At 32.7% G+C, this 23999-nt stretch overlaps 5 protein-coding genes across 10 annotated transcripts in view; 3 read left to right on the top strand and 2 right to left on the bottom strand.

Annotated features, from left to right (window-relative positions):
* The first annotated feature begins 4457 nt into the window (after positions 1 to 4457).
* Positions 4458 to 5157, top strand: Lamtor4 (Late endosomal/lysosomal adaptor, MAPK and MTOR activator 4). Of its 3 annotated transcripts, none has more exons than XM_089702489.1 (3): positions 4458 to 4701; positions 4794 to 4911; positions 4998 to 5157. In XM_089702489.1, the coding sequence occupies exons 1-3, from the start codon at positions 4686 to 4688 to the stop codon at positions 5155 to 5157; spliced, it is 294 nt and encodes a 97-aa protein (XP_089558615.1). In that variant the 5' UTR covers positions 4458 to 4685. The 3 variants fall into 3 exon arrangements, with proteins under 3 accessions (XP_089558615.1, XP_089558614.1, XP_089558613.1); XM_089702488.1 differs by having other exon boundaries at positions 4459 to 4701; positions 4759 to 4911; XM_089702487.1 differs by having other exon boundaries at positions 4460 to 4701; positions 4773 to 4911.
* Positions 5158 to 5181: 24 nt separating this feature from the next.
* LOC149483447 (man(5)GlcNAc(2)-PP-dolichol translocation protein RFT1) lies at positions 5182 to 7204 on the top strand. Its single transcript, XM_089702485.1, has one exon. The coding sequence runs from the start codon at positions 5182 to 5184 to the stop codon at positions 6859 to 6861; it is 1680 nt and encodes a 559-aa protein (XP_089558611.1). The 3' UTR covers positions 6862 to 7204.
* Ccz1 (vacuolar fusion protein CCZ1) lies at positions 7007 to 9561 on the bottom strand. Its single transcript, XM_089702486.1, has 11 exons — positions 9329 to 9561; positions 9163 to 9260; positions 8905 to 8995; positions 8780 to 8830; positions 8576 to 8701; positions 8267 to 8439; positions 7893 to 8167; positions 7617 to 7801; positions 7441 to 7526; positions 7227 to 7351; positions 7007 to 7149 (listed from the first exon to the last, which is right to left on the bottom strand). Exons 1-11 carry the CDS (start codon positions 9398 to 9400, stop codon positions 7091 to 7093), a joined length of 1341 nt encoding a protein of 446 aa, XP_089558612.1. The 5' UTR covers positions 9401 to 9561; the 3' UTR covers positions 7007 to 7090.
* Positions 9562 to 10528: 967 nt separating this feature from the next.
* Positions 10529 to 16477, top strand: LOC149483445 (EF-hand domain-containing family member C2-like). The gene is made up of 16 exons (XM_089702479.1): positions 10529 to 10764; positions 11336 to 11491; positions 11723 to 11873; positions 11938 to 12050; positions 12142 to 12231; positions 12309 to 12385; positions 12499 to 12664; positions 12757 to 12919; positions 13477 to 13660; positions 13865 to 14015; positions 14088 to 14276; positions 14681 to 14826; positions 14912 to 15028; positions 15426 to 15605; positions 15917 to 16058; positions 16292 to 16477. The coding sequence occupies exons 1-16, from the start codon at positions 10708 to 10710 to the stop codon at positions 16400 to 16402; spliced, it is 2193 nt and encodes a 730-aa protein (XP_089558605.1). The 5' UTR covers positions 10529 to 10707; the 3' UTR covers positions 16403 to 16477.
* A 370-nt stretch (positions 16478 to 16847) lies between these two features.
* mol (dual oxidase maturation factor 1 mol) overlaps positions 16848 to 23999 on the bottom strand; it is a 45996-nt gene continuing 38844 nt past the window's right edge. For 3 of the 4 annotated variants that reach the window (XM_089702480.1, XM_089702482.1, XM_089702483.1), the window contains 9 exons: positions 21017 to 21193; positions 20770 to 20827; positions 20036 to 20173; positions 19497 to 19722; positions 19141 to 19352; positions 18845 to 19025; positions 18530 to 18682; positions 18264 to 18359; positions 16848 to 17963 (listed from right to left, as the gene is read on the bottom strand). In XM_089702480.1, coding sequence (XP_089558606.1) covers positions 17912 to 17963; positions 18264 to 18359; positions 18530 to 18682; positions 18845 to 19025; positions 19141 to 19352; positions 19497 to 19722; positions 20036 to 20173; positions 20770 to 20827; positions 21017 to 21181 — 1281 coding nt within the window. In that variant the 5' untranslated portion in view covers positions 21182 to 21193 and the 3' untranslated portion in view covers positions 16848 to 17911. Of the gene's footprint in view, positions 17964 to 18250; positions 18360 to 18529; positions 18683 to 18844; positions 19026 to 19140; positions 19353 to 19496; positions 19723 to 20035; positions 20174 to 20769; positions 20828 to 21016; positions 21194 to 23999 lie in introns of all 4 variants that reach the window. The other variant, XM_089702484.1, reaches the window with a different exon arrangement.

Raw genomic sequence — 23999 nt, 5'->3', positions numbered from 1 at the left:
GCAGGAGAGCCAACAAAAAAACTAAATACGGTGCAGACAGAGGCGGATGTCTGTTCCACCGTAAATAAACGCCTGTGTATAAGAGATAGAAAAAGTAATATTAAGTTTTTAGTGGACACCGGCGCAATATTTTAATTTTACCAGTGTCGAAAAATAACCAATCCGCGAGTGAGTGTACTGTGTAGTGATTAAAAAGTGTAGTTTAGTGTAATTAAGACATTTGGTACTAAGTTAATGACTTTAGATCTTAGTTTACGGCGACCGTATAAATGGTCATTAATTATTATCGCCAAGGTAACTCAACTTATGTTTTTGTTTATAAAGTGCAGATTTTTTTAGCACCCTAAGGCCGATGCATCGCTCGCACTTATGACGGACGCATCGGATACTCATGTAGGTTATTTTTCTAAGAATCTATCTAAGATTGAACGCAAGTATAGTACGTATATAGGGAGTTATTAGCAATTTACTTGGCTATTCGTCATTTTCGGAATATGGTCGAAGGACGACAGTTAGCGGTGTATACGGATCACAAACCGTTAATTTATGCATTTTCTAAAGTAAATAGCGAGAAAGAGTTACCCAGACGTACACGACACTTGATATTCATTAGTGAGTTCACAACGGATTTGAAACACGTTAGTGGGCAAGATAATGTCGTTGCAGATTTGTTATCACGAGTCGCAACAATAAGTTGTCCCACTGTAATAGATTACGCAGAACTTGCTTAGAATCAACAACAAGATTCTTACATGTTACAATTATCTAATTCGAAAGACGCTAATAATAGGTTAAAGAAAATTATGTTACCTCAAAGTGGTACATTTATTTATTGTAATTTAGATAATGTTAAAATTAGACCCTATTTGACTGATAAATTTCGACGTATTGTTTTTGATAGTGTACATAATTTATGTCATCCCGGAATAAGGACTACACGCAAATTGATTCAAAATCGTTTTTATTGGCCAAATATGATTCGTCACGTTGGCCAATGAGTTAAAAGTTAAAACATGCATTGAATGTCAACGATCGAAGGTTAATCGACATACAATGTCAGGTTTAGGATCGTTTCCGCAGTGCGATAGGTTTGAACATAATATTCATGTTGATTTAATTGGACCTTTACCCACTTCACCCGAAGGTTTTAGGACGTATTGCCTAACCATAGTGACAGGGGGACGCGATGGCCAGAATGTTTTCCTACGAGATATATAACTGCTGAAACGATTTTGCGTGTAATATATGAAGAATGGATCTCTCGTTTCGGTTGTCCGAAAAAGCTAACAAGCGATCAAGGACGCCAATTCGAAAGTCAATTATTTGCTACACTAATGAAGTTATTAGGTATTAATAAGTTGCGTACGACACCTTACCACCCACAGAGTAACGGGGCGGTAGAGCGTTGGCATAGGTCGCTTAAAGCGGCATTAACGGCTCGTTTATGCAATATATCATCATCTTGGGTTACGGAATTACCAACTGTGTTGCTAGGACTTAGAACAGCAGTAAGAAGTGATACCGGCATAAGCGCAGCAGAAATTACGTACGGAACAACTTTGCGATTACCAGGTGATTATTACGATAAAAAATCGAGTTTTGAAATAGATAGCAGTCTTGAGTATGTAAGTAAATTACGAGACTCTATTAGGAAATATCAGTCAGTAGCTATTAGGCAGAATGAAAGACGGAACATATTTATTCACCCCGATTTAGAAAAGTGCGATTATGTTTTTGTAAGAAACGACGCAGTACGTAAGCCTTTATAACTAACATACGACGGTCCTTATCGTGTGTTGAGTCGAGAGGAAAAGGTATTTTACATTCAAATGACTGGCAGGAAAGTTAGAATATCTGTAGACCGTCTAAAACCTGCATATTATTTGAATGATGATAGTGATACGATATCTGGGGCAGATACTGAGGTTCCATTACAATAAATTCCAAGTAGCGAATTGCCTAATACACATACCACGCGTAGTGGAAGAGCTATACGATTACCAGTACGATTTAGGTAATAGTATTGTATTTGTAATTTTTTCCACTATTTTATATTTATTAAAATTACGATGATTAGGTATAAGTATTCATAAGACTTCATAGAAATGTATAAAAATACTTAGTAATCAACACATCGTATTTAATAAATAATAGCACTTATGAAATTTGAAACGAGTTCATTATTAATGTTTAACGTTTTAAGTATGGTATTTCAAATTTATGTTTGTGTTGAGTTTTGATTGAAAAGTTTACTACTCAGAAATTTAAGTACTTTTGATTTATGGCTTATGAGTGTATAGTAATAGCCTTTGTAATATTAAACGATACAAGTGTAAAGAACGTATTGGGATTTGAAATGTTAATGTTACTAAGTGTTAGATGACGTGTAACAATTATCGCACGCCACTTAGAAGACCCAACCAAGTTTTTATAATAACATAAATAGTTTAACGAAATTAGGTGTTAACTTTTAACCACTTGTATACGTTATGATTGATTTATATTGTGAACATTTTTTATACTTTATATTGTAAACATTTTGTAACCTTATATAGCGACATTTTATATATACCCCTTTGTTTATTGTTTAATTTTATTGTAAGATTTTTTTACTTGTATACCTTTTTTATTTTAAGGGGGGAATGATGTAGCGACGACAAGCCAATTTACGAGTTACCGAAATATTTCAAGTGTAGTACCTAGTAAGAAAGTTCCCGCCATAGGTTCACACGGTAACTCGTATATAAACAGTTTGTGCGTTATGCACAGTTAGTTAAGGGCTTGTCGGGACGCGGGTTGGTCGCATTAGGTCGAATATTAATAACATACCGAATAAATATATGTAGTTAACGAAATATAACCTTTGCGTAGTTATCACATCTTTTATTACACCCGCACATAACAAGCCCCTACAAGAGCAATGAATAAGGGTATAGGGCGTATTCAGAAAGAAAGCTTGAAACTTATAAGCGCTTATCGGCGCTTATAAGCGCTTATCGGCGCTTACAAGTTTCAACAAACTTGTCGGCGCCGATCAGCGCTTATAAGCGCATGTTCATATATTTTCCTGCGCGGGTTACCAGCGCTTATAAGCGCCGATAAGATAATTATTTTAGAATTAAGAGTTTTCAAACTTTGTATTCTTTGTTGTAAATTCAAAATAAAAATAAAATCGGTGTGAAATCTCCTCCTTTTTTGAAGTCGGTTAAAAACAAAGCACTCAATGACAACAATACAATAAACAGCACAACCAACATCCGAGTAGGAGGAGGAGCGAGGCAGAATGAGATAATAATGTTTTCAAAGATAGATATTTGAATTTAAGAACGCAATATATTTTTGTTTACTTCAGTTCAGCCAATTGCCGTATATTTTAATACGGCAAATAAAAATACCTGCCGTATAAATCGTATTTTAAATGCCTATAAATACTTAAATGTGTGTTGTCTTAATAAAAAAAGGTTTCTTTTAATAGAAAGGGTTTTAGGTTAAAAGCAAAGAATTTTTTCAAAGATTGAGCGCTCTATAAGACTGAAAATACACAAACTAGTGCTTTTTTGCTGTTGGTATACTGCCTTTTCGAAAATTGAGTTGGCAACACTGAACATTATCGTCCGATAGCCACTGGGAATATCGGTGTCGGCTCCGATATCCGATATCGGACCGGACAATGTGAAAGACAGGCACATATTTCATACATTTTACTTCCCTCCGATATCGGATATCGGCTATCGGCTTCCGATATCCGATATCGGATCGGATAATGTGAAAACGCTCTAAAGAGCGTATACGCACTATGCGGGTAGCCGCATTGCGGGTAGCCGTCCGGCTGACCGCAAGCACAATTATGTACGTAATATTCATTTCTATGCGCACTGCGATGCGGCTACCGCAGACCGCACAGTGCGCATAGAAATGAATATTACGTACATAATTGTGCTTGCGGTCAGCCGGACGGCTACCCGCAATGCGGTTACCCGCATAATGCGTATACGCTCTTAGAGTGGTTAGACGGTTTAGAGAGTTCGTGTCTTGTGGTGCATTTACACACTCGTTTTTGTCTCGCAAGTCGACAGTCGTGACACGTCGTGACCAGTAGCACCAGTAGTATGTGATTTGTGAGTAGTATTCTTGCTACTATTTGGTTGTAACTCGACGATATCAATATAAAATTATATTCATCAAACATTCTTTATCGAGTCTAAGCCTTAGATCATTAAGTATTACTTAATGATCTAAGGTCTAAGCGCATCACGTAAACCACTAGACACTAAGAGCTATTACGCACTGTCGACCGACTGGCGACTGAGTCGCCGGCGACTGGACTTACTCCTGGACGACTGACGACTTAAGTGCGAAAGCCCCTATTTAAACTATAGTACTGGTCCACAGTGCGTAATAGCTCTTAAGATGTGGATGGTGGACACATATCAGCTGTCAAAAACTGTTTGAATGATACGACAATCGACATTTGAGTGATTTGACAATTCGATAAATATTTCGATACTTTTACATTATTACTATTAATTAATATAATAAGTATTAGGCCATTAGCCATTAGGGCCATTCGATATTTCTATTTCAGATTTCAGCTAAATTTTTACATATAATCACAAATTATTGTTTAAAACGTTGTATCTAATTAAAATTGTTACATGATAGAATCTTAAGTTTTTTCAATACGTATGAGTTTTGTAGAAGGTAAGGAAATAAAATAAAATCTATATTATTTTAAATATTAATTATAGTCAAGTCAAGTATCCTAATTTCAGCTATAATGGAAAAAATTCCAGACAAACTTGGCTATTTGATATTAACAGAGGACGGGGCGGTACTTGAATCTGGCGGCGAACTTGAAAACGACGAACGTGTTGCTACGATTATTACTGATCTTATCAGTTTATCAAATAGGTAGGTAATAAATATTTTTTGTTACGATACATTGATTACGTGGAGTGTGCGAACAGATAACTGTCAAACTTTTATTATATTTTTAGTGTGGATCCTATAGCCTTTGGACCAAATGAACCATTCAAGAAAATATCTATAGCATATGAAGATCATTGGTTTGCGATATGCTTGTCTAATAAGAAGATACATGTGGTAAAGCGCAGCATACAAGCAACTGCTTCTGAAGGAATTGCTGTCAATGTATAAATTAACATTATAATAATCCAAAAAATGGGGCGTAATCTATTGATGAGTAGTTTAGAAAATGCATCATTTAATATCATCCTTCAAATATTGTTCAGGTGTGTAACATTCATTATAAATGCCTGGGTTATAAGGAATGTTGGACATGAAGTAATCGGTATAATGAATGTTAGACTCCTATTGTTAGAAAGTACTATTTTGTTTTTAAGCCGAGAACCATTTCACAGAGCATGTTTAGGGCAAAAAGACAACTGTACATGGAGTCAAATAATAAATCAGACTTGGCTATCAGTCCCAATGAGCTGTTGTTTGTCTTTAGTATTTGTGTACATTTGGTTGAACATCTTACCCTTGGGTCATCCAGAACTTGCAGCACAGTATACATTTGGTTGTTGGAGTGTTGCATTTTCTTGCGTCTTGGAACTTTGTTCAGCAAATATGGCACTTGTAGCACAATTATTCTGTTTTGTCAAGTTAAAGGTTGTATTGGATACATTACACATATTTGTTCGAACAATTTTATTTTTATCCATTATTATTTATGATAGATCAATGGCACTGATAGCATTTTCTATAGCGCAAGTTGGTAGCATTGCAGTGATTGTTATTGCATATTATTGTTTCTTTTATTGGTACATTAAAAGCAAACCACTTTATGCTAAAGGAGCCCTTAAAAGTAGATTGGTTCCAGATAGTGTTTTACAGAAACTTTACAGCAATATGGATGACTTTAACTTTGAGTCACTCAGAGATTTCTTACCTAAATACTTAGGTTCAATAAATAATACCTTTGATAAAAAATTGAGTACTTTAACTGTGAGCTTTGCTAAGCAGGGTGTTGTGAAACAGTTATTAACTGAGGGAGAGAAATATGTCATGTCTGCAAGCCCTGTAATGTCTTTTAGTGAACAGGCAACTTATGATGTTGTAAATAATTTAGGTAGCTTAGCTGCACGATTTGTTTTCAGACCTATTGAAGACAGTAGTTATTTTTATTTTACTCAAATGTTAAATCGGGATCTGCCTTTGCATAAACAAGATCAGCATAAAATTCAAGAGTCATGCACAGTGTTATCACAAGTGTGCAAAACAGTTAGTTCAATAGGATTAATTGTTCTAGTGTTTGGCCAAAGTTATTCTTGCACTTTACTCACATTGTATGGTGGTCAGGCATTCGTAGCTAGTGGTTTACCAGTACAACTGCTTAGGAGCCACTGCTTAGCAATAGTTTTAATGGCTATTAATGGTATTACTGAATGCTACACTTTTGCTACTATGACCAGTGGGCAATTAAATAGTTACAATTATTTAATGGTATTCTTCTCCATAAGTTTTTTACTTTTATCTTATATTCTTACTTATATTTTAGGTCCTGTTGGTTTTATAATATCTAACTGTATTAATATGTTAGCAAGGATAATCCATAGTATACATTTCATAAATGAAAAATATAAAGATACTGATTATAGGCCTTTAAGAGGGCTATATGTTGGTAAATTTTTTATAGTAACTTTAACTATTGCAGGAATTATTTGTAAATTATCTGAAGATAAACTATTTAAAACAAATATGCTAGCTCATTTAGCAATAGGCATTTTATGTTTTATCTGCGTGTTGATTGCATGGGGATATGAGAACAGAGAACTTATTGTCAAAACATATAGAAAGATTTTCAAAAAAGAAGATTTAAAGGTTTCACAAGACTAGCATTCGGTTATCAAACTTTTATAAGCCTGTTATTATGTATATAATATTATGTATACCAAAATATAATTTGTATGCAAAAGGGTTATATTTAAAGTAGTGTAAATCTAAAAGAGAGTTAACAATTTAATAAAAGATAATTCATTAGTAATATAACATAGATTTATTTAAAAATTTAAAATAATCTGTACATGATTATTGAATTTAATGTAATAAATGCACCCTCTCATATTTACATTGGGTAAAAGAAAATACCTTTCATTTGAGTTTCACATATTCTTTTCACTTCATCTGTAAGCAATGTAAATAATTATAACTCAATAAATTATATAAATTATGTTTTAAATTCATTATTTATTATTTCTTACCTGCTACTTCTTTCAAATTAGCATTTTTCTGCATAACAACATAAAATTCTCTGTCATTTGATGATTTTCCTGTGATCCAATACTCATCTGGAGTTTTTATTATTATTTCACCATATTTTCCTAAGCTGTGAAAAAAATTGAAATCATATAATCAATAATGTTTCAAGTAATCATATAATCGATTTTATTAATATAATGCATGTCAATATTTTACCTTTCCTGATCTGCATGTATTTTGGCTATAATGCTTAAAACTTCTGGTCTAACTGCTGTTGATGGTGTCATGCAATTTGGAGGTGTCTAGAATAAATGATAAAATTATGATGAAACATTTTTTTATTCCCTTGAAAGTTTTGAAAAAGATTAAGAGTTTTCATAAATATTTCTTACAGATGTTTTTAACGCCAAGTTCAGTCTGTTGAAATACAAAAACTTGTGATCAGAAGGTGATATTTGTGCATTTTGTAATGCATGTATTGTACACTGTTCACTTATGGATGATGCAATTGTGGACAGTTGCGGTCCAATGAAAGCATCCAATGCTCTGAATGTAGATAAGTTGAGATTTGTATTTACTGAAACAAATTAAAATGTTAATCTGTTATTAATCTATTGACAAACTGGAATGGAACATATTTTTATAGAAAAAATATTAAAAAAAATTACCATCTACAGTTAAACAAATTGTAGCACTCAAAGTCCTGTATATAATGAGATAATACTGTTGTGTATCAGTGTCATCCTCTCGCATCATATAAACCTTGCTAAGTTTTTGTAAATCTTCTTCAGTTTTAATGCCATCTGGTGGGCTGATAAAGCGACCATGCCTCTCTGCAGCTGTTACGGCTCCACCTTGTATTTCTTTTTCCACTTGTTTAGGAAGTAAGTTATGCACTAAATATTGATATAGAGTAAGCATGTCATCCTTGCAAAGGCCATTCCTGTAAGATATGAAATCAGTAGAAGTGATGTTTGAATATCTGTTACATTATGAATTATATTTTAAAAATGGTTAAAATAAATATTTTAAGTATTCTTACCAGATAAGTTGGTCATTGTAGACAAAAGATACACATTTAAACTCAGGGTAGTTCACTTCAAGCAAATCTATGAAGCATATAACACTGAAGAATGAGTTCTTCTCAAGTGGTAAGTAACTAATACCTTGAATAACATTGCTTATATCATTTGAAATATCTCTACTTGATATGTACTGAAAATAAATAAGTTCAAAGTACATTAAACATGAGAACATATTGGATAAGAGTCTGAAAATAATTTTTTTAATTAGTTGAAGGCATAAACAAGCTTAATCTAAATCAAAATTTCCACAGAAATTTTCATCTTACCGGGGTGAAAAATGTTTCACATATATTATAGGTTTCTTCGGGTGGTATTTGACCATATAATCCAACAAACATACGGAACATTTTGTATGATGATATCAGAAAGTCTTTCATTATTGATGGTTCCACCTGTATTAAAAAGGTAGTTTTAATATAATTGTAGTCTAATTTAATTACAAAAATTAAAAACAACATTCTTCTACTTACAACATCTTTACTTTCTCCAGTACTTTTTGTAGCATAAGGTATTCGAACAACCTGTAATCATTCAAAAAGCTATAATAAATTGACTTTCTAATACTTATGACTAACCAGGTTTGCTAATTACTTACCAGAACCATCCAAAAATCTTTCTCAGGTTGGTAAAATATATATCTTTTAGATTGAGTCTGCAAAGCTTCACATGGTTCGGAGGAAAATGTGCTATAAAGAAATGATGTTGGATATGTTGTATTGTATTACACATGATGAAGTATTTCAGGTAAATCGTTTACTTTATAATAGAGAATTTCAATACTTGAAGCAAATAAAAAATATCTTATCATTTAAAATATAGAACTACACCCCTCACAACAACAAGACGTACTCACGTCATAAATTTTACAACAGCCTCACATAATCCAACTTGAGTTTTGCGAGCATCAGCGCTTATTTGATTTGGATAAAAAAATAGAATTCTTTTCAGTTCCTGTAAAAAAAATAGATTTTAGAGATAGAACATACATTTAAATAGATATTTTGTTTTAATTAACTTACATCTCCTTCCTTAGGTCCAAAGTTAGAATTAAAAATAAAGAAAGAATGTATTTTGTTTTTAACATCAATCATAATTATTGTATCTTTTTGTATATGATTCACATAAAACAGTTATAAATACAAACACAATTCAATTATTTGAATTAACATAAAATTTTAAGTAATTGTTAATTTAATTCTAATTTTCAGAAATTGTTTTTGTTTTGACTTTTGACTATTGTTAAATGACATTTGACAGTAGTATGTCAAGAGTCAGACGTCAGTTGAAATCGGTTGAAATCTCAGAGCAATAAACCTATCCTCTGAGGTTGAAATGGTTGAAAAATCTACGTGAAAAATTCTAGTTGCCTCGGAGCAATATTTGCTCCCCCCGTTTTCCAATTAAAGCACTAGAGCGCATTATGCGGCATAATGCTTACGTTGAATGTTCCAACTACAGCAACGCTTCGCACAATCGAGCACCAGAAAAAGTAATGCGCGTGAATTGATGCGTACAATCGATTTATCGTTAGTAATTATTAATTGTTGGAAAAAATTTTAAAGATTTCGTTTCATTGTAGTTTTTTCGAAATAATCAAAGTTAATTCAAATTGTGTTAAAAAAATAAATATAAGTATGGATGAAGGTACAAACATTGAAAAAAATGTAAATGAAATAATCAAAATCCATATTACTTAAAATAACCGTAAATATTTTTCAAACAATTATTATGTATTACACTTTATTTACACATTAATGAGGTTATTGCTAACTCTAAGAATATTTTTTTTTCAACACTGAACTTAGCGCAACCTGCTGGTGCGTTTCATGTTCCAACTATGCATCAGCATAATTCGGCATTGTGCGGCACTGAGTCGCATTATGCTCTGTAATTGGAAAACAGCCTCTGAGTCCTTGGCAATTTTGAAGTAATTATTTTTTTTAATTTTGGATATGAATTAAATTTAAAGGAGAATAAATTTAAAGGAATTACCTATTATTATTTATATAATTGATGAATTAGTGGTCCCATCAAGATCTGACTAAAGCAAGTAGCAATATCAATAGAACAAAAGTTGTTCTATCAATCGATAACATAAAGAAAGCACAATGTAAAAATAAAAATTTAAAATTAAGCGCGAAGAATAATTTATAGAATTTTCCATTAACATCTTATTTTAATAAGTATGAAAAATTCATTATTTACCACCACAGTTTACCACAGAAAAGTTCTATTACAGATGTCTATATTATATTATTGCTGTGATTATTGCTGTTTTGCTGATTTTTTTTTAATTCGTTTCTATAGTTACCCGACTTGTTTTGTTGAGTGTTATTATAATAATTTCGAAGTCAAGTTTAAATTTTATCTTTTGCTAAGTTCAATTTAAATCAATAAAATGTCTGTACGAAATCCAAGATTACCTCTTTTGCCAGGATATGGAACTAATCCTATGGTATGTAGACTTTGGTATATATTATGTAATACTTATAATTTGTCTACTTACAAGAAATTATCATACTTAGACCTTATCTAAGATCCTTTGAGCAGTAGTGGCTCAGTGACTTCGGAATTTAAATCGATAAGTCGGGGGTTTGGGACCAGGAGAGCGTGTCGGAAATAAATTGATTTTTTAATTTATCTGCGCATGTGGATAACAATATCATCATTGCTTAAACGGTGAAAGAAATCATAGTGAGGAAACCGACTTGTCGAAGAACCAAAAGTTTGACAACATGACGTGATATCTGCCAGCCCGCACTTGGCCACCTTGGGGGTTGGCTTGAATCCTCCTGTGTGGCCTGTGTCCCTGCAGTGGGAACATGATGATGATAATTTACTTGGTCACTTTAAATCAATAAATTTTGGTGGCTAAAATATTATAAAATTAAAGAATCTTGGCGATATTAATTATTGTTATTGATATTGTTTGCGATAAAATTCCAAAACACATATTCGCTGTTTCAAAAAACCCATACTGCCAACGCTACGAAATATGTTTAGTTTTTTTTTCTATATTTCAACAGACAGGAAAGAAGAATTTCGGCGTTCGCCCTGTGTTCACAACGATTGGTAAAGTGAACATGTTGGTGGATAAAGCTGAGGCTGGAAATAGAGTGCCTTCTCTGTATTGTCGGAAACAGGCGCCAGATTTACCAACATGGATAATGTATGACAAAAATGTAAGTTTAAAATACTTAGAAATTTAAATTAAAAAATATTGCGTAGGTAAATAATACGCAAAACTTTAATTGCAAATTATCAATTAAAAAAAAAAGAAATATTATGTTAATAAAATATATTGTAGTTGTTATCTACTATTACCGTTTTTGAAGATTGGGATAATTGGTTGCGCCTATAATATAAACATGTTACTTATACACATATTATTCTATGCTTTTATAAATCTATAGATATTACGATTCCAAGCATATTTTCAACAATCTCTACACGAAATGCGTTCTGCTTCTCATATCCTACGAAAAGTTGAGATCTTTTTCTTCTTAGAAGACGGTACCATCAAAGTTATGGAACCTAGAACAGAAAACAGTGGATTATCACAAGGTAAGAATTTATATATATTTTTAATTTATTTATCGATATTTTTTACACTGTTATTTCCTTTTAGGTACTCTTATAAGTCGTCAAAGAATTCGATTGCCTTTTTCTTACGATGTTTATTACGATGTACTTGATTTAAATATTGGTCGTGAAGTAACGTTCTTTGGCAAAGTATTTAAGGTCAGTATTTCGAATACGTTTATGCATTGTGTGCTAAATTGTATCTACTAGCTTTTCAATAATTTTTTTTATTTCCTTATACCAATTGCAGATAGTAAATTGTGATAACTTCACCCGCGTGTTCATGAATCGCTTGGGTATAAACGTTCCTGATCCAATACCTTGGCCAGATGCTATTGAGGTACGAGTAGTTTGTGAGTAAATAATTAGTTATGTATTATGGTAAAGAATCGTTCTTAATTTATTTTATATTTTTAGAGAGCGCCAAACACAGCCAAACCTCCAAAACATAGGCCTTTTCGACAGTTTCTGGATTTTGATAGACAAGTCTTAAGGTAATAAATACCTAATCGTATAAAATTATGAATTCATGAATAATAAAATATAGGTATTGTCAAATAATTATTACTGATTAATTTATCATTTAAATTAAACTTATATCTTTTAGATTCCATGGATATTGGGATGATAGAGAAACAGAATTTGGTATTATTCACCTTTTGGAGATACATTACTTTTTAGCAGATGATACAATGGAAATAAAAGAAGTACTGCCGCCGAATTCGGGTATGGAAGCTGGACCAATGTTTCTGAAAAGGATGCGGCTTCCACGAGTAAGAAAAAAAAACCTCTTCTCAAAGTTGAGCGCCATTTTTCATGACATTTGGGGTATTTCTTAATATTTCTAAAAATGCTTTATTTCCAGAAAATACCATCGCATATTGAAATGACTGGTGGTCCAAAATGTCCATCATACACTCCGTCTGATCTCAGCATTGGCGCTGTGATAAATGTTTTCGGGCGAAAAGTTGTACTTATCGATTGTGACCCATTTACCAAAGAATATTATCGAGTAACATACGGATTTGGTTAGTGGTGTCTTCTGTTTATCATTCGAAAAAGTCATTTTTATTTAAATTGAAAAAGCAAACATTGTAAACCCAATTTTTTTTTTCAAATGTCTTAATTTAAAAACCTTACTCTATAATAAAATTAAAATCGGCCAAGCTGTTAACACAGAGCATAACATAAACGAAATAAATAAACATAAACTCATTTTTCTATTCTTTATAAATTTATATTTATATAAAGCATTTGAATGCCATAAAAATCAAAAAAATTAAATTCAACAAAAAAGGTCGTGCTCCATCGTTACAATATTGTATTCACTGAAAAGTGCTATTGGTTGAGATAGTTGTTAATCATCTCAATAGATGGCGCGTGGTGTGTCCCTTAGACATAAAACTGAAAGAATAGAATAAATTCGATTGCTCTGGCGGAATTCCCCGGAATGGCGCGAAAATATGCGGGTTCAAGTCCCGCCTCGTGATCGAATTTTTTCTATTCTTTATAAATTTATAACATAAACTCAATTAAAAATATAGCCCTCTTGGTGAAGTTTTCATGTACAGGTTTATATGTGCAGATTCATTTACGCCGCTGCCTGTACCAAAGGATGAAGGAACTGAATGTATAAGCACCAGTGTAGCAGACAGACAGTTACCACCGTGGAATGGTTATGGCAGTTATGATGATTCCGCGGAAAACTGTCGAACTGTAGAACCAAAACCTCCCCATAAGGATTTCATCAAGTTCTTGCATAAAGATCGGTACAGTCTTTTGGTTACAATTAGCATTCTTTCCATCCGGATTGGATAAAATTTTAATTATGTACCAAGATTGACTTTAATCTTCGTTATCAATATCTTAGATTATGCTGTTGGTTGCAGTTTATATCAAAAGCTTCTCTATTTATAGCATTAGATCTTCTACTTATTCAACACCGTTATCGCTTTAATTACTGTATTTTTTAGTGTTGGTTTTGACTCACATACTCTTCGGTTTGCTGCACGCCTTATTACTGACAATCCTGAAGATAGCACTCGTTATTTTATTATGAAGTATTTCTTATGTGATGATACGATTGGAATATTCGAGCTTGGAGAACGTAACTCTGGGTTTAAGGTAATATTATGTCAAAACGCAATGTAAAAAAGGTACACAGAGTATTCAATATTCATGTGCTTTTTATTCAAGGGAGGAAAGTTTTTCCGCCGGGATAAAATGTATCTGCCGGATGTAGAATTCTTTGTGCCAAAAGAGCCACCAGCATACACAGACAAGGACATGTGGGTTGGCAACGAGGTGATAATAAATAAGCACCGTTTCCGCCTTATAGCTGCAGATGAATATGCGTTACGGTACATGGAGCTACATGCAGATGATGTACGGACTTAATAAGTTGTATTGTATTGTATTAGCCTATCGTGTCCCAATGCTCGGCAAAGGCCTCTCCAAGGCGCTTCCATGAATCACGATCTTGTCTCAAGAAAAACCAGTCATTTATAAATTGGTCAATTCCTCCCGCCATCTTTTCTTCGGCCTGCAGCGATGTCTTCTGACTGTTCCTTAATAAAGAGATTGGATTTTTTTTCTCATTACTTTCTTTCACACATTTGTTTACAAAATATTATAATAAGCTTACGCTTTTTGTCATCACTTAAGTGGGTATTTTGCCAAGTCAAAGTGGTGTCATGAACAAAAATCCTGGGATAAAAATTGCACGGTGATAGGTCTCTGATTGGCACAAATTCTTTGTACGGAGGTACTTATTATTTCAATGTTTCTAGTATCCAATGGCGAATATAGCTTTAATAATGGATAAAATACGACGCACTTTGGCTTCTCAAGAGAATGGATACAAGAATTTTGTAGCTAAATATATGGAAGCTGTTTTGCCAAACAAAAAAGAATTGATGACAGTCAGATGTTTTAAGTAAGTATATCTAAATACCCTCATATATATTATTTAATATTCGAGTACATATTTTAGTAACTTTACTATATTATACTACTTACAGGCAAGCACTTAAAGAAATAATGTGTGAAAAAATGACTGAACATGAATTTTTAACATTGATCCGACATTTCCGCGGAGATCCTGGCCACGAAAAGAGCCCGCGGCGTGAAATGATCAGGTATACCATTACTTTCAATTCCATTACTCATGTTTTTTATTATTTTTGTTATCATGCTCAAACTTGTCTACACTCCTGTCCAATATTTAGATAGTAAATACTTGATCAATTTTAACGAGTTTACACACTTATTTTTTGAATTGGTAAACAACTACAGGGTACTCCCAAAAAAATTGCATTATGGTCTTCACTTGCACTGCATTTATCACGATGCGACTATAATTAATATACTGCGCTCCGTGGTTTTTGTTCTGGTTTTCTGCCCGTGTGCAAAGTCATGGGCGATAGTTTTCAACTATCGTTAGTAGATGCTGCTTCATTACCAATGCGTTGTGACCAAGACTCAAAAGCGATTTCGGTCTTTGAGCGTAACAGCTTTTTGATGATATTTTCAAAGGTCCCTAGTATTTTCGGACTTAACGCGTGGTCTGTGGGATGATCGGGAGAGACTTAAAGAGGCGTTGTTACACGCGGACGCCAATGGTCTCGGAGTGCTGCCGGCCCCGCGGCTGCGGCAGTTGCTCAGAGCCAATCGGTTGCCGATAAACACTGATCTGCTGGACTGCATGTTACAAGTGTTAGTATGATGCTTTTGTAATGGTAATGTAGAACGGTCTGTTACAAGTAGAGAAAATAAGCTAATTGTTATCTAATTAAATTCTTCTTTTATTTATTTTTTGGGTTTAATTCACATAAAATACTTATCGAATCTGAATTTATCAATTCGAAAATTTCGATAATAGATATAATTAAATTCCTTACTATGTCACTCACTTCACTACTCTTCCCATATGTATATTATTTTAACGTGTATCTATACCTAATGTTGAACATATTTCCTTTTATATTTTCATGAATTTTCTTTTCATTTTACCAAACTGCCGCTAGGTTGAAAAAGGATGATGACTGCAATATAGTCTATGATGATTTGATGTCATTCCTCGATTTCCAAACACGTCCAGTTTACAATTTATCTGAATCAGATTATCAAAAGGTTATCAGGCACGCTCCACCGCTGAAGGATACTGAGGTAATATTATATAATTTTCTTTATAAGTATTTATTTAAAATTATATATTATGTCTCTATGTTTATCAGCCATCTGGTTTCCATAACACAAGCGAAAGCTTAGTATGGGATCAGATCGTGCCGTGTGTGAAAATTGTCCCGAAATACATATATTCATTATTTATTTATTCAATAAGTACATAATATCATTTTGCTTATGAATGTCGATGCAATAATTAACATATTTGTTTTTAGTGCAATATATGGTCTGAAACTGAATCTGTTATTCAAGAAGGATACGTAAATTGGAATGCTTTTCTGTGCCAGTTGAATCTTGAACATCTTGTGAAGGAACAAACTCAATGAAAATAAGTAGTTTGGATGCTAACCTTTATGAATATAGTATTTTGTAACTTACTCGCTTTGATTAAATATTTAAAAGTGGCATATTGCGGTTTTATTGCTGATCTCAGATCTGTACCTAACTATAATGATATTATCTATTTATTTGTTATTTTTGTTGCCTTTCAATAAACATTTAATAAAACATTTTATAAGGATAGTCATCTTGGAAATTCAGACCAGAAAAAGTAAAAGTAAAAAATGTTGTGTGGTTTTATGAAACCACGGTAAAAGTGAAACTGTTCGAACGGTTCCGAACACTGCTTTGTGTAGCGCATGTCGCGTGACGGTCGGCTGCCGAGTAGGTATACCTACTCGGCAGCCGCGATACACGCGACATGCGCTACACAGACCAAAAAGTTTGAGACGATGTAATAAAAGTTTCACTTTAATAAATAAAACACCTGAATAGTTTTTACATCAATTTATTCATCACAATAAATACTCTCTTTTTTTCTTTTCTCACTTTTTCATCCTAAATTTACACACTTTGAAGTTACACAAAACAAAACGTTGTTTCCCTTAACTCGTGAAGTGATTTTATGACCACCGAATTTTAAAATTACAATAAGTAATACAAATTATTAAATAAATAACTTATCTAAATGTGATTCCTTAAATAAATGACTTTAAAAATTAAGCTATGAGATTTTTTATATTTCTCGTACACTTAAAAGTAAGTTTGTACAATTGTAATCACATTTTTAGGTAAAATATTATGGTGTTGTCTTAAAAATTATACGAAATAACTGGTACACATATTTCGATTTTTATGGAATCAAAATCCTATTTTAATAAATCAATAATTTTAAATTTAATACTGAAACAATTATTTTGTTAGTAAAAGTTCTTTTATTACTAAACAATGTAACGCGAGCTGTGATGTAGAGCATCTTCACGAAAAAAAAATTTTGTGATTAATGTTAAAATTTTTTATATCATAGCAAATATCCTTTGAAAATTTAAATAACTTGTCCAAAGTATATATAAGATCAATTAATTGGTAGTCGAATATTCATTCGATTAAAACAGGTTCTAAATAACCAATAACATTTCATCAAATAATATTAACGATTTATTTTCGGAAATGGCACAAAGTACTTATTTGTGTCGTCGTATATTCTAAGATCTATAATAAAACATATTTAACTTATTTAAAGGCCTTTCAAATTCATTAGGTTATATCTTTGAAGAATGATATATATATTTTTATTTTCTTATAGGGTCAAAATTAGATATAAAGAGAATTACTTATGACACTGGATGGAATCTTTATCGTTTTAATACTTAAATTCTAAACAATAATTTACATATTTACAATCCTAATATAATCATTGAGATGCAATCGTTTCAGGGTTACTACTTGACATTGATATTTTTAGATTTCTAGTTTTGTGAAGTTGGCACTTTCCTTTAAATATTTTTAATACAAATATGTACATAGAATATTTGTTTAATTGGAAGAGCTATTTTCTATTTCCACATGTCCTTAACTCGTTCTGCCGCCGGTACTTGTGGACGAAATCTGAAAAAGGAAGTTTCACTGAATCTATTTATTTGGTAACGGATTGAACTTGGAGTAGGTACGAAAATAATAATAATAATCAATGTCTCTATCGCTACTTTTACATTTAATTGATTTCTGTTTAAAATAATGAAAAACAAAAACTCAAAAGTGAGTTTCGATTGGAATCGTAGGTAATATTAAATTTCTACGATACTCCATAACTACGTGATTCGTCTCAATTAGAATCTTTCTGAAATAGATTCCGTAATATTTTACAACTATTAGTTTTATGATGAAATTCTTACAGTCGGTATGTACCTATGTGCGGGAGTTGACTGCGTGGCTAGTGGTGACATCTTTATTCCTGAGTTGTTCCCATTTATACTTGATCCTATACTTGACGCAGAATCCGCACTGAAATAAAGTATTTGGAAAGTAATTAAAGAAATCTTTCATATTTACTATGTTGTCAGTACTGTAAATATGAGTAGATATTAAAAAGTATTAATTACAACACAGATAACAGATTGCTATTATAATTATCTGAATTCAAATATTTTTTAGATTACAAAAAAATCATTTACCGATCAATTTGCCTCCTAAATAATGGATACCTCCATGGTGAGTTAGGTTTTCGTTGTTCATGCTGGTATGCGGGATTGTCCCGGCCTCGGCTCTCGTTAACTATAGACATAGAAACCTGCCGCTCGGGGTCGCGGGTTTTTGATGATAGTCTTCTGTAATTTATAAATAATAATTAGTTTTTCCTTTAATTTTTTTTAAGAGTGAAGTTAAATAAAAATTTATGCTATGCGAGTAGCGAAATTTGTGAAGTTTATTAATTTTGATTGAAATTAGAATTATATGTTCAAAGTTTCATGACAATTGTATTAATGTACCGTAATATTCTAGTAGGCAGCGAAGCTTGTGCTTGCGGTCGGGCTCTTTGCCGACTGTCCACAATAAGCACGTGCCGGTCGTATGGAGTATCGTAATCTACCTCCAATACTGTTGAGAACCTGTGTGGCCACACTAGGTCAAGTGCGGCTATTAGTAATCCTACAACTAGACAAATGCACCCTGGAAAAAAAGTGAAGGTTCATTAAACGGAGGCAATTAATTTTTGAATATGATAACTTAAACATTTAAGAATAAATCTTAAAAAAAATAAAATGTTTTCTTAAAACTTTGGTACCTGCTATAAGGACTAGCCAAAAGCACCATCCCATAGAGAAGAACAGCATAGCTCCATCTAATCTGACTATGAGCGGGTCGTGAGGTAACGATGCCCAGTACCCTCCGGCAGCGGCACACAATGTCACTCCGAGAACTGTCATCGCATACGCACCGTATCTCGGTACGACCACGAGTAGTAGGTTCATAATCAACCATAGCGCGAATGCCGTCCTGTAAAATAGTAATTATCATATTTATGGATATTGCACATCCCTTTATGAGGATTCATTACTATACATTTCTTGTATTTTAGTATAGATTTATACAATGATGAGAAGTTTTTACATTTACAGAATATCAGAATTACATGCTTACCATAGAAGAGTAGTAGTTGTGTATCCAGCTGCTCGATATTTAGCTCCCCACTCGAATCCTTCATGTTCCACAGCAAAATGTTCAGCTACAGAGAGGAGAGGGTACGGCAGACCGCGCAGCAGACCAGCTCGATACCATTCTTGTATCGCACCGGCTTCTTCCCATCGAAATTGCTCGTTATAGTCGACGCCTGGGTCACCGTGCGTTATGTTGCCCCATGATAGCGCTGCATGTTATATAAGTTCATTATTTTATTTATTAGTTTCACTTTGCATTTATAAATCATGATATATTTTTCGATAATTTAATAAGTTATTTAATGAATTACACATTATCTCTTCTGAAATGTAGATAGAGGTTACCGAAAATATAGCTCTAGAGCTGCTTTTACACAGAGGATCCTGATTGACTTGAGTGCCCACGGCTGCATAACAATCACCCCAGTTTGAAATGTTGCTTATTATCCGATTCCATGATATAATTCTGATTAAAATATATTTTTTTCACTATTTCCAAGTTAAGTTAATTGTTATCCATACCAGTGAGCGTAACATTGACGTGTCCCAAACCGACATGTATCGCCAGCCAACAGTCGAGGCGTTCCGGAGAAAATGCCCGGTAGGCTGCGCGGGCGATTCGCGCGCCCGCTACGTGCCAGGATGATCCGTGCTTGCATACTGGAATTGAAGTTTAAACACCGTTCCTTAATAAATTAAACCAATCAAATATTAATAAAGGCATGACATTTTATCTTTAAACAGCACACCTTTACGGATAATAAGGCGGTACAAATTAATTGCACGATGTTCTCAACAGAAAATAATTGACATAAAAAAATATCCTCGTATTGATTTTTTTACTGATAGGTTTTTATAAGAACTTTAAAATTAATTGGCTCCTTCGTTTTTTGTAACATAAAAATATGCTTAGTTAAGTTGTTGTATATATTTCTTCGGGTTACATTTTACTAGTAAAAAAATCTTTTATAATCCCTGACATATTAATAAGCTCAATAAAATTGTTATTTGATGGAGGTTTTTCAATCAAGGAGATTTTTTATTTAGCACAATAGGTCATTGTGTTTTTATGTTAGGTTCGCTTTTATATGTTTTTATCAATAATGTAGGTGCAATTAAGGCAGTGCTGTGGTAAAAAGTGGAAATGATTACAGTTTTAATTTATAAAATAAATTTATCGCCTATATAGTAATGTATAAAGATATATAAGTAAACTATGTTTTTAAATTATTATCTATTTATAAAAAATGTCTTACCTAGGATTACTGTACCCACGAACAGACTCAATGTGACTATTGTGAATGTTGAAAATCTCTGTAACGAATAAAACAAAGAATTAAACAACTACCTTGCAAAATTATCTTTAAATAAAATGAAGTTATGTAGTTACTTTAGTTATTTGCTATTTTTATTATATTCTAAGTATCATTAAAATTAGCTCTAACTGATACATAAGTTTAACAAAGCTGGTAATATAGCCTAAAGATTATTACCGTCACTCACCTCCTTCCTGATGCCTGGGAAAATGGCGAGGAACGCGAGGTACAAGGTGACAGCAGCAAGGATCAGCGCCAGCGCCGGGACGTCAGCTGCGACTGCGGTGCGGTTGTGATAGGCGTATAGGGTTGGCCCGCCTTCCTCGCGGAAAGCATCAAACCACCCCTTCATCGCTCACCCAGCCTGTAATAATACCAAGTTTCTATAAACATAAACTCGAGATATCGCTATTCAATACTTTTTTATGAAATTTGTGTAGGTATTTGAATTTCCGGAGAACCTTTGGATACAGAAGCTTGAATTTGGATTTCACATTTAATACAAATTTTATGCAAATTGTTTTTTTTTTAGATTAATGTTAGAAAAATGTTGTTGTGCGATTTGCAGGTTTTACATGTAACTTATTGTAACAACAAATTGTAAACGGTTGCTATTAAAATTTTAATTACCGACTTGCCTCTTTCATGTTTTGTACTTGACACAAATAAATCGTTCTAGTTCAATTTACGACGCTTTTTATAGCTGTAAATTTTTAATTAAAATTAGTTTACGAAAATTAAAAGTGTTGCGAATATTGAAAAAAAAATCATTCTCAAAAAATGCGTTAGTCCCAGTAATTAAAACTAGTTGATACAAAATAGGTAAATCAATTAAGAATTGCAGCAATACTAAAGAAAAAAGCAAAGAATTTAAAGCTCCTGTTTCAGTCAGTAACATCGCCATAGCAAATCGCTCAAAATGCAAAGTACCTACATAGAGTTCGGAGAATTTTCCATTTTAAAAACTCTAGGATATAGATTGTAATCATGACGTATCGAATAGGAATTCACATTGCAAAACGCCAGTAGGTTGCCTTCAAGGAACTGATTTGACTTTTAGTGCAATTTGCTGAATTAATGTGGACCTGTTAGTCAATTGAGAGTTTAAAACGTGGCATTATTTGAGGTAAATGATTCAGTTTAAGTGTTGTCACGGATCTTAATTATAAATAAAATCTGCCGAAAAGCTAATTATGTATTATCAATAATAAAAAAGGATATTTTTTCAACAAGTTATGCTTATTTTGAAATGTATCTTAATATGCATGCCACTGAGCAACAAGGATATTTTGAATTCATGTTTTGTCGTATGAATTAAACTTATAAATGTAATAAGTATATCTACAAAGAATATGACAAAATAATTAAGCAAACCAAAAATACCGTAATAATTGTAAAATTGTGCAAAGTATCAAAATGGGATCACTTATTAATTCCAAATTAATTGATCTCGTCTAACACGAGCCAGACACTATTCTTAAATACTCATTATTAGTAAAGCACACAATTACGTAACCACCAGGTCAATCTGAATCTATACTAATATTATAAAGCTGAAGAGTTTGTTTGTTTGAACGCGCTAATCTCGGAAACTACTGGTCCGATTTGAAAAATTATTTCGGTGTTAGACAGCCCATTTATCGAGGAAGGCTATATATATAGGCTTTATATCATCTCGCTAAGACCAACAGGAGCGGAGCACTGCGGGTAAAACCGCGTATCACAGCTAGTTGTATATAAAGCTCGTATAAGTTTGAAATTTATGAAAGGTAATGAATTGTCGACCTTTGCAAGAGCGGGCTTAAGATCTTGACATAAATACACTGACGGTAATGTATCGGAAGTTATTTTGTATTTTGTTCGAGAAGTTTTTTGTTGACAGCCGGAAGAATAAAATTTTATAACTTGAATTATAAGCGAGGTTACATAATAAAAATCTCATGTGGTGTTTTTCAACGATAACCTTTCAAATAATTTTTATTATGATGACAATTTTTTACATGAAAAATAATAACTTTTAATAAAAAAAAAATACAGTTGTCACTACTTGTATCAATATTTGTACCAATTATTATCACAATTAAATTTAAAAGTAGTTGGCTGGTTTAAATGGTTACTTAATAATGCAGGAAATTAATTAATATTGTTCTGTTAAACATTATTTAACACATGTTATGATTTGATAGATATGTAAAGTGATGACATCAGAGAGGAAATATTTTATATTGAAAATTATTAATGTTATATTATATAAGTAACATACCTACACTTGGAATTCAAGAATGCTTGTTCAGCTATATCACTACATCGCGATCGTATAAAACAAAGTCGCTTCCTCTGTCCCTATGTTCCTATGTATGCCTAAATCTTTAAAACTACACAACGGATTTTGAAGCGGTTTTTTTAATAGATAGAGTGAAGAAGGAAGGTTTTAGACAAAGCGGGCGAAGCCGAGGGCAGAAAACTAGTAAATAATAATATTTGCTTGGTAAATGTAGCAGAAGCAGAATTTCAGATAATTTTTCGGACACTTTTCCAATGCATAATGTCCGAACAATAAATTTACAGACAATTTACCACATACTTAAACACCTCTATAATTAAGTACGGTTAACGAACAATTATTTAAATAGACAACTACTAATTACACATAAGTGGTATGCTAAATTATCGATTATAGGTAGGTGTGGTATTACCGACACCTCGATGTTTTTTTTACAAATCTCTAAAACATTTTCATATCATTTTTTTTCCTTTTTTCAAATTCCCAATATTGGTATCATGATGAAACGAGAACACTCATAACATTTTGATATGTGTTCTATCCACACGTAAATATAGCCTGTATTCTATTCGAAGTTTAGTTGACATGTTAATGTATAAGACGTTGCCCTAACCCGGAAGCGAATGGGGTCGTTGAGCCTCCAATGAGGTCGTCATCGGATGCCTGACAACCTTCAAAGATTATAATCGTGATAGCAAGGGCGAGTAAAGTCATGGCCATATACGGTTTTAACATAGAAAAAATTCTAACCAAGAATGTTGCTAGGATAAACGAGTTTAAAGAATTAACACATGTGTTAAGTTTAATTAACACGTACATGATAGTAAACAGATTTATTATATGTATTCTAAGATCTGCAAGTGGGAAGATATGTAATATGAGAAAT

The sequence above is a fragment of the Colias philodice genome, chromosome 13, assembly GCF_061535455.1.
Source record: "Colias philodice isolate Cphi_HAF_F1 chromosome 13, ilColPhil1 Martin Lab GWU primary, whole genome shotgun sequence".
In the NCBI taxonomy this organism is placed as follows: Eukaryota; Metazoa; Arthropoda; class Insecta; order Lepidoptera; family Pieridae; genus Colias; species Colias philodice.
The sequence above is the reverse complement of the archived record's forward strand: the minus strand, read 5'-3'. Positions and strand labels throughout refer to the sequence as shown.